Source organism: Papilio polytes, unplaced genomic scaffold (assembly GCF_000836215.1).
Source record: "Papilio polytes unplaced genomic scaffold, Ppol_1.0 DF824069.1, whole genome shotgun sequence".
NCBI classification, from domain to species: domain Eukaryota; kingdom Metazoa; phylum Arthropoda; class Insecta; order Lepidoptera; family Papilionidae; genus Papilio; species Papilio polytes.
This window is the reverse complement of record NW_013525135.1, coordinates 2,612,274-2,623,021: the sequence shown is the minus strand read 5'-3', so window position 1 is coordinate 2,623,021 and position 10,748 is coordinate 2,612,274. Positions and strand designations below refer to the sequence as shown.

The 10,748-nt window shown below is 38.4% G+C and overlaps 1 protein-coding gene across 2 annotated transcripts in view; it reads right to left on the bottom strand.

Moving 5' to 3' along the window:
* Positions 1-10,748, bottom strand: part of LOC106100154 — a 52,851-nt gene that overhangs the window by 2,173 nt on the left and 39,930 nt on the right. The window contains exons 3-14 of one of the 2 annotated variants that reach the window (XM_013278902.1): positions 9,462-9,513; positions 8,025-8,163; positions 6,990-7,095; positions 6,161-6,316; positions 4,949-5,074; positions 4,473-4,585; positions 3,866-3,964; positions 3,443-3,608; positions 3,121-3,327; positions 2,745-2,979; positions 2,426-2,657; positions 90-2,082 (exon numbers count right to left, since the gene is read on the bottom strand). In XM_013278902.1, coding sequence (XP_013134356.1) covers positions 1,962-2,082; positions 2,426-2,657; positions 2,745-2,979; positions 3,121-3,327; positions 3,443-3,608; positions 3,866-3,964; positions 4,473-4,585; positions 4,949-5,074; positions 6,161-6,316; positions 6,990-7,095; positions 8,025-8,163; positions 9,462-9,513 — 1,752 coding nt within the window. In that variant the 3' untranslated portion in view covers positions 90-1,961. The remainder of the gene's footprint in view (positions 1-89; positions 2,083-2,425; positions 2,658-2,744; positions 2,980-3,120; positions 3,328-3,442; positions 3,609-3,865; positions 3,965-4,472; positions 4,586-4,948; positions 5,075-6,160; positions 6,317-6,989; positions 7,096-8,024; positions 8,164-9,461; positions 9,514-10,748) is intronic. The other variant, XM_013278903.1, reaches the window with a different exon arrangement.

Below are 10,748 nucleotides of genomic sequence, written 5' to 3'. Positions count from 1 at the left end.
CTGAGATGACGGATGATAGAATGCTTTGGAGGACGAAAACCCGGTGCGCCGACCCTACGGGAGTAGGATAAGGCAGGGGAGATGATGACTGTTTAACACCTCTGCGATGACGTTGACTAGCTGTAACAATCTTTCATACTCTACCTCCACACTTGATCACATTTTAGGTCTTAATAGATCTAAACTTGGTAAACAAAGGCTTGTAGACAAATTTTACTCTCAAATTCATATAATGCTTTTGTTCTCATGTTAAGTAAAGTTCGTTCGTAATAGTTAGGTCTTCTTTTAGTACACCTATCCCAACAATTAGACCTGTATATTATTGTAATAGTGCGTGGACATGCGATGCGCGATCTATTAGTGATTTAGTTTAAATAGAATTTTTATTAATAGATTGTCATCGTTTAATGTAATAAACTGAGTTCGCGGGGGCGAAGTCGCTTCGAGCAATTTGCGACACGACAGCATTGTTTTATGCCGACCCTGTTCGAAATTTATGTACATATTTAACTTTGACGAGAGTCGTTACATTGCATACTCGAGTGAGATCTATGTCCATCGTTATTCTAGTTTATAATTTAAACTGAGAAATTAATTCTACGTTTAGATATTCATTACAAGTTTTTTGCGTTATTACATGTGGCGATCCATTCCCGTGTTCCTATATCATTGTCCAATTATATAAATTGACGATTAAATAGGAAGAAGGAAGTAGGGAGAGCTCGGCAGAGTGAATTGAAGCGATAATAAATTGTTGTCTATAGGAGAACTGGTTTCGATTGCAGTAACATTAACACATATTGTAGTAAATATTTAAGCTTCTTTTTGACAAGGCAGAGCGCAGACTGAAATAATTTTCATTTACACCGGTTCATGTTTTATTATATTATACAATTTATTTTAATAATAATTAAAATAACAACGCGAATTAAACTATACAAGGTGTTTTTTATTCCTATATATTTTTTTATGTTTATTTTCCTTTTAGTAAGATTTTTTTCACTTTTCATATTTATATAGGACAAACAAAACGCGATACGCAATGGACCAAATAGGAATGTCCATACAAATATCAATCTTAGCATTCGAGGCCGTCATAAATTAAAACGATGGCATTACCACGAAGTATTTGGAAGATCTTACAATCGTAATAACGTAATGGAAACAATTTCTTTTATCGAATTTATAGCTCATATTAGTTAAAACCAAACGAAATCCAACATACTATTATTATAGATAGAAAAATAAACTAAAAACCATAGACAACAGGAGGAATGTAGAGTCCATACATAGATTACATATTTAAAGCTATAAATACTTCATAGAGATGTAAAACTTACGACTAAAAATTTGTTACACTAAGTACACTCATCAAATTGACCTCGACAATTATCAGACTGCAGATCATGATGAATATTTAATTACTAAATAATTATAATAATCTAAAGGCAGCCGCATAATGTCTTATTGTAGGCAGTCACTCATTTGACTTATATTATCGTTTTAATATATGGTAACATGACAAACAAAATTATTTCAATAATTTTAGATCTAACTAAATAAAGCTAAAATCACAAAAGCGACAAATAGTTTGAGGATAAAATTATTAGTTTTTTCAACGTCAAATAGTTTGAACAAAAAAATATAACTTTCGTCCTACAACGGTAATTATCCATCCAAGTGTGTTACCGCAAAATATATTTTATGGTAAAATATATATTAGCTTATTTAAAAATAAATAATTTTGTAGCATTCAGAAGCTTTGAGAGAAGTAACTTCTATAGCAAACTGCGGCGCTAGTGTCATAATTTGTATCTAGTTCATTTGTTATAGGCTCGGCTCTTAATTGCACGGTCATACATCAAGCACGTTATCGTGACGTATGTGGTGAGGTTGAACATTCACCCGTGTCGTGTGGTGTCGTGTAGTGTCGTGTGGTGTCGTGTGATGTCGTGTGGTGTTCAGACGGGCGTGCCGAAGTCGGGGTCCCCGCGGCCGGGCAGCAGGCGCGCCGCCTTGCCGCGCTCCACGCCGCCGTTCACCAGCGGGCCGTGCTCCGTCACACGCCGCGCTGAACCTATCCTGTAGTCATACTTTCTAGGCGTACTGTTCACTCTATCACATCGTAACGTACAGTCGCGGAAACACGCGGTGTTTCACTTAAAGAAAAATTGTATTATTCCTATTTTAAAATAACATAATTAGGTAGAGGTAAGATGCATAAACGGCGGGATAATAATAATAAAAATCAATACACCGCGTACCGACCAACCCCATTAACAAACACATTTAAAAACTGTCTTATTAGTTATTTTGTAGCGACGTCTCAATAAGTATAAAACATTCAAGTGACTGAAGCTTTTGATGTGGAACACCAGATTACCCGACTATATGTATATAACGCACAAAAGTTTTAATACATTACCGAAATCCTTTCGGTTCCCGCCTGAGTTTAGCTTCGCCGTTAGTATTGGCAGGTCTGACGTCATTGGGGGCGGGGGGCGGGGGCATCACAGGCGAGGCTGGCGACAACGGGGAGGGCGGTGTGGGGGGCGTGGGCGGCGTTGGGGGCGTGGGGGGCGATTGTGGCGACGGCGGCGATGGCATCAGGGCAGATTCCGATATTAAAGACGGATACGAGCTTCGTGGAATAGCTTCTGTGAATTTATAGAAAAGTTGGTAGTTAGTATTAATAAAATAAAAACAACTTGTATTTTAGTGGTAGAAATAGAGACAATAATCACCTGTGTCAGTCATTACAATTAACGACGCGGTGTCGAGTGGCGCTAATGTCGGTGCGTGCGGGGTGAGGGCAGGAGCGGGGGCGGGGGCGGTGGCGGTAGCGGGCGGAGGAGGGCGCGCGGGGGGCCGAGGCGCGGGCGGGTCAGTCTCCACAGTCGCGTGTGGCTCGTCCGAGGAATGCGCGTCCCCAGACACCGCCCGGTATGTCCCCTTCGTCCGCCAGTCCTGGATATAGTCCTGTGCCATTACATAATTTTGAAGATAAACCTTTCCTACAATCCCTACAAATTGGAACAAACAAGCGAAACTAAATTATTCTTCTATTCACTGAAAATTATGCTAGTGCGGCTATAGAATTCAAAGTAGTGACTGACATACCTGTGGCTTGCGTTTCTTTTTGAGCGAGGGCCGTCTTGTGTGCACAGGCGTGGAAAGGGGCGTGGCGGGGGAGGCGGAGGAGGCGGTGCGGGAGGGACGCGCGCGGGGCGGGGAGGGGGGCGGGGACACGCCGGGGGACGCCCCCGACACCGCCTGGTATGGGCCGCGACGTCGCTCACCTACGTTCTCACTCTCTAGTCTGACCATCTGAATATTAAATTACACAAGTTAGTTATATTTACAAACTTTTATCGTTTAACACCAAAATTACAAATAGTTGGTAGAGGAAGTAGGAAATGAGGAAAAGGAATGTGTGGAGTACCTCGAGCCTGGCTTCGATCTTGATGTTGTCGTCGTCCATGTCGAGTATGGCGAGGTTGTTGTTGAGTGCGCTGTAGTCTGCGTGGCGCGCCCCCCGCCCCGCGCCGCGCCCCGCCCCGCACCGCTCAGACCCGCACTCGCTGCCGGACCCCGCCACTGACTCCGGCCTACCAACACAAAAACACACAGCTAGTAATTTATTTAAATACTAGCATTCGCCCGCGACTCCGTCTACGTAGATTCAAAAAAGGCTAAGTAGCCTATGTGTTCTTCCAGTCTATTACTCTACATCCATGCAAAATTTCATCGAGATCCGTTCAGCTATTTAGGCTGCAAACTCTAACAAACATCCATCCATCTATCTAAACTTTCGCATTTATAATTTAAATATTGATTTATGTATTGTGTGCAGAAAATACGTTACCTATTGTTATAGTCGGGTGTGCGTGGGGCGGTGGGCGTGGCGCCAGAACCATCCCCTTCCTCGCAGAACACCTCCCCGTCCTCGGGGTACAGTGGAAACCTGAGAATAATCGACACAATGGGTAACTAACATCATAAAGTAGTAATTCAAAATCATTATTTTTTAGTTTACACAAAGTTGAAAATAGTAAGCAATATTCTTTAAGTAAGATAAGTCATATTACTATAGTGTTAAATAGACCTTAAATTACAAAAAATTCTAGACATATTTAATTTTACTAAAAAAATGTTTATCAATACGTGATTGTTTATTCAAAAGCCTACAAGTCATTGAAGATTTTATAATAATTTTAAGAACAATAGTATATTGATATTCATTATTATCAATCAGGGCTTGCCATATTGTTTCAAACTCAGAAAATTCTCCTCAATTCGTTAAGTCAGCATTTGCATCACTAACTTGTACTTGGTCAAGGATTATAATAAAAAATTGTACCAATTGACATATCAAGAAAAAAAAACACAGAATACACAGTTGAGAACAGCGCCATCTAGTTTAAGGTTTTAACAAAAAGAACACGGTACATATAAATGGTCAGCAACAGTACCTGTAGTTGTCCTCAGAGAGGCGGTCATCGTCGTCAGTGGCTATGAACTGTACGCAGAGTGCGCAGTCGCCCTTCACACTCTGCAGCGCCTGCACCGCCTCCTTATGACACGCCTGCACACACAACACCTTTTCATATTTTAGCTTAAAAAACTACAAATATACTAATATAATTGTTTGCCTATAAAGCCACTAGATGGCATTTACACAACTTTTTGTCGTCAAGTGAGTTCATTTCAAAAATGTGGTTTTATTTAATTTTTAAAGGGACAAAACTACTAGCCAATAGCAAAGCTGCAAGACCCCCATTGTAACGGTAATTATTATCCAATGTTAAAGGCCTTCGTTGTCATTTAAATCGTAACATTTGTACCAGAAACTTTTACAAGTGTAAATAATATAATAAAATTCTTAAAATATAATGCGGATGAAGCTGAAAGGAAACAGGTAGTCGTAAGTTTAAGGACAGTTGCGCACCTGTGTGAGGTCGAGGTCGTTGATGGCGAGTATGGCGTCGCCGACGTACAGCTCGCCGGTGAGCGCGGCCGGCCCGCCCGCCTCCAGCTCAGAGATCAGGATTGGCACGCCGTGCTCGCGACCGCCCTGCAGTGTGCCATATACATAAACAATTACAATGATAAACTGCTAAACTACAATAACATCTTATCACTAGATGTCGCCGTTGTACTCCGTAAATTGTTATCAACACCAAGATAATTGACTTTAAATTATTTGTAACCTTAATGAAATAAAATTATTTGTCATAAAATGTAATTGTAGCTTCGTTGCCTACCGTTAATCAACGGAGAAGGAAACACACATAGAGAGGATATTTCTCCTTCCTAAGCGTGTCCTCCACCGTCAAATCCACTTCTCGTATAACAAAATGGTGGAAAGGGAAAGAGACCAAAGATAGGCTTCCGTCATCATCACTCATCGGACGAAACATTCGTGTTTGAATGAAACTAAAGTTTATTTTACGGATTCTATACTTTTTAGCAATATTAGACCACCTTCTTACAGCTATAATATATTCATGTTTTTAACAAATTTATTTAATCTAAACATTTACGATTAACGTCTGAACAACTTGCCTAATTATACACAAACTGGTGATTAAGTTGAAATAATTTATGCATATGTAATTCATGAATAAATTAATGTTTGTATATTGTTAGATAAGATGTATAGCAGTTAGTATGTTAATGGAGATGTGAGCTTGCAGGAAGCAATATATTATTGAGATGGCACAAGTCACCGTATCGGCGGGTATCGTCGCCGCGGCCGGCGGTCGCTATCAATATCCTTTACGCACAGGGCTACCACAAACATCTTCCTTAAAAAAAAAACATACATAATATATACTCGCACTTTTTACTTTACTAACTTTCGCCCGCGACTCCGTCCGCGTGGTTAAAAAAAAACAAAAGCAAGTAGCCTATGTGTTCTTCCAAACTATGTTCTACATCTATGTCAAATTTCATCCAGATACGTTCAGCCGTTTAGGCTACAAAGTGTAACAAACATCCATCCATTCACCTAAATTTTTACATTTATAATATTAGTATGATTTTCCGCAAAATGACAAGTTTTTTATGACGTGACATTTATTCACTAACATTAGTTAAGATACTTAGTTTGCTATGTAATTGACAAAAATGATAACTTTTCAATAATGTTGACACTTACAGTGACAGATATGCCGAGTCCGAGATGCGGCGAGCGGCGCACGCGCACGGTGCGCGGGCGGGCGGCGGGCGCGCGCGGGCGCGCGGGGCGCGGGGACAGGCCGCGGCACACGCGCACCAGCGTCTTGTGCCGCTGCAGCAGGATCTCCGCCTCCACCTGACGTACACATGAGCTGATGAAACAGCACCCGATGAATTACTGCGTCGCTGTCAGACTTACTTACGGTTTGTGTTAATTTTAGATTGTGTTTATTGTGTAAAAAAATGTAAATTAGGTTAAGTTTGTGGAAATTTTGCTAAACATAAACATTTTTTTATCATTTTTTTCAAAGATATGTATAAATATTGATTACATAGAAAGCCAAGATCAAAGAAATCTCGGTTCCAGCGACACGTCCGCCATCTGCAAGTTTACTTTAACACTTAAATAGTAGGTAATGGCACTAAACTTTTTACAAACTCGTCATTCTTTCACTAGTTACATTATCTTTAGCGAATTATTCTGTATAATAAAATGCCTGTAATCTTAATGGATGTGTAATTAGTATTTCCAACTATCAATGACCCTATCCAACATTATTCTCGCACTAACATTCATTACGTCAAGTTCCATTCATTAAAATTAGCGCAGCACGAAACACCTCCTTATCTACTAATTCTATTTTCGTAACATCACACATAATTACCATTATAATAGCAATTTTAAGATTTGGGATGTGGTCGTTAGCCCGCTTTTACACGCGCATTGTACCAGATTGTATTGATTAGGAGACTGAATCTCCCTAACCAGTCTCCTCGGTACAACTTCAGACAGATCACAGAGGTAATACCTGTGCCCAAAGTGAGTCTCTAACTTCAGAGCGCATGTCCCTGCCGAGCAGCTGCAACTGCTGTATTCTGCCCGCTAACTCCTTGTCCAAGTATTTTGTAGCCAATCTGATCGTTAAAAAGAAAATAAAGTAAATTATTTCATTATAATCTTCAATTTAAGCTTAAATAATATAATATACTCCAAAAATCTTTTTTAAATGAAATCTCCGAGTAATTGCATTGGTTTACCAATACAGTGTATTACTTCCAGTCCTTTCCGTATTTTACATGGAGAATGTACACATAATTTTTTTATAAATCAGAAAAAGTTATAAAATGATTTGCATATTAAGTCAATTTTAAATGGTTCTTTTTATTCCAGTATTAGATTTTTTGCGATAAATCATTTGAAGCTTCATTAACCAAGGGCCTTGGTACCAGGGACTGACCGCTACATAATGCAAAAAATAAGGTCAGATAAAAAACAAACATGCCTACAAAGAAAAGACGTAGTTTGCGACTTTGATTTTTTATATTTCTTGTTAAACCTATCTACGTATTAAGTTGCATTGAGCTTAAAGAAATGTTATGAGTTCCAATGACATTTTATTTATAGTTTTACAAAACACTGCATGAGATATTGTAGAAAATTGCTTATAACGTTTAATAGCTAATTAAAAATAATGACGACGAAGGTAACATGAGTTTAATCTATAGAAAGCATCTAGAGCTGAATCACATCGAGACGTAGACATCGTAAACTGAGAACTGCACATAAAAGAACTCGACTCTTCAATTAATTAATAAGTTTGTCTAGTCCAAGATTGCATCAAGCGCATAGTTGGAACAACTTTCACACTGCAAATTCTACCCCAACAGACTATTGAATTCATAAATCTTGTAGGTCTCAATATTGTAGTTTTTTAGAGATTGAGGCAAATATTACTTCAAATTTCTACTCCCAATGAATAGTACGTGACAATTTTGTGTAGACATCTGATTTGCCAATACAATAAAATAAATAAATGTCACCAGCAAGTATCGCGGTACATTACCTGGCTCCGAAGAGTTCCGAGTGCAAGGCGAGCACGGTGTCCCGGAGCGTTGCGTTCTCCCTAGCCAGCTGCGCCGCCTCCGCTCGCGCCCGCCGCGCCTCCCCCATCATGCCCATACCTTCCACACTCTCCTTGCGACCTGAAAATATTGTCAATAATATTGTAAATGTTCCTATTCCTAAAGCCACAAGGCTATGGTAATAGCAATGTTTCCCGCATTGTGTGTCGATTCCTCATTCCTAAGGGTTTCGCTTTGAACTTCTGAGAATGTAATAAAGCTTTTGTGAAAAGTTTTCAAATCGAAACGATGACGGGGCAAAAGTTTGAGTGAACTTGTCAGGGAAAAATCTCACGAGTGCTGATCACATATCATTGTGTATTTTTACTATTACTTATCTAGTTAATTATTCATATTATTCGGTAGTATTATAGACAGGACATAGAGAACAATTACGATTGATAGTATAGTTATTGATGTTACATGTGTACTTAATAACAACAAAGGAGCAAACGAGCCCCGTGTGACGCGCTCCATTTGTTATTCAATCGTGAGTCAGATTTAACTTTAACTCAGCGTACACGTTACGTATAATTAAACGAAACGCGTTGCATTCGTCGCCTGCACCAGCGCCTGCGCCCGCGACGCAACACGCGACATCGGTTTAATTTAAACTAATGAATGACATATACAGGGCTGCCAACTAGTCCGCAACTTGTTAGATGGCAGATAGTTCCTGAAAAATTCTCAAGTCAAACCTTTAGCTATTTTTATACAACTTCAATGATCTGCGTCGACTTCGGACCGTCAGTTCTAGTTTAAATGTTTTATTTACTTTGAAATTAAAAGCAAGTTCTTATAGCAAGTACATTAAAAGTAACTGCCCGACATTCTTATCAAATTACTTCAGATTCCAAAGATAGTCAGAAAATACCGTAACAGGGTAAGTCTTAAAACAAATGTTAGAGAAGAAATTAACTAAACTATTTAAATCACATCAAAACAAGTAACACCGCTATTAGAGTTTAATAGTAGGTGCGCCGGAATGTTTGAGTTAAGAGCTCATTTGCATTCAGACAAATCTCTAGATAACCGAGTGTAAACTCGCCGAAACATTCAGGTTAAATGTTGTCTGTATCCAAATATAGGTATCAATTCTATTATCTGGTATTGTCGCGAACGTTTACGACAATTAAATTACACTGTGACATTCATGTTTTGACAGCCCTGTGTGAGATTATTTTCGCATAGGAAACAATGATTATGAATAATCAACAAAAACATATACATCAATCTTTTACGTCTTGACAAAGAACGTAAGCTTAGATATTTACAATCGCCGAATTCAGTAGCTTATAAGCGCAAAAGATTAATGTTATTTGAAACAAAAACAGTACGGCGCCGGGGATGTGGGATTAGGTTGAGATAACGAGACTTACCGACAGCCGCCCGCGCTTGAACTAACTCAGCTCTCATATCCACGAGCTCTGCCTGCGAACAAAATAATACGTTGTTAAATTAGTTTGCTGTATACCAGCTGATGAAACAAATTTCGATCTTTTTATTAATTGTAACTTTGGATCTTACTTATATCCGTTATGGATAATAAAAGTATGTATATATAATAACACGCACGGCAATATCTTTTTAAAATTTCTCCGAAAAGCTATTCTAAACATATTTATATTTGTCGAATGAAGAATTCAAAATAGAAATACCTAGTACCTAGTGAACAGCTATTGCATTCGCATACCACGAATAGATCGAAGAATGGGCCGCTCCTATTAATAAATCTTTTGATTTATAATAGGGTATCTATTAAATATTTTAATAGTTACACTAACAGACATTTTTAAAATGAAATATTTTCTTTTAAATTTCTTACCAAATATATTTGTGAAAAAAAAAACACTTAAGAAATATATTTTTAAGTTCTGTCCATTTTAAGAAAATAATCATTAGTAGTCAGTATTCAATCGTTATTCACAGGAATATTTACTGAAATGGTATTGGAATAAGAATTACTTAATTCAAGCTTAGCATTTCCTCGTTCAATGAGATGATAGATGCCTGAGTATTGAGTCACGGTCACAATGGGATATAATCTCGACTGGAAATCAATAGCGACGTAAATCCCAATCAGAGGCGACAGATGGCGGGCGTGACGCTGCGCACGCGCACATAACCTTTGCCATTCCCATAACCTGCGGGACTCATGCCCACCCCCATTCACTTAAATCTTGTCTCATTTAACCCACCCGCTAATTCCCCGATGATTTATAGTATTATATCAATTTAGCTGTGCGTCTTTTGGTTGTAAAACAAACAGTCTAAGCCTGCGGGCTAACGATAAATAATATTAATGAAAGAGATTTACTTTCTCATTATATTTAATAAATTCTTATTAAAGTTTGTTGTTGGAAGATGGTGCAATGTTTAGAGAGTATCATGTTTTTGAATACCGGAAGTAACAAGCATTTTCTTTACAGAAATGAAAGTAAAACCGTAAACTATTTCATATTTGATTTATGTTTGGATTATACAAAAATGTTACGAACGCTTTCAACTTTTTAAAATTTCTAGCGTGAATTAAACTTATTTCCTGATCCAGACAGTGTTAAGTATTATTAAATTATATTTAAAACAATCAACGGTTCAATGAATGAAGTGAAATCACACCCGCATCTTTGAGATATTGCTCTAACGCTTGTATTAAAACATATTGT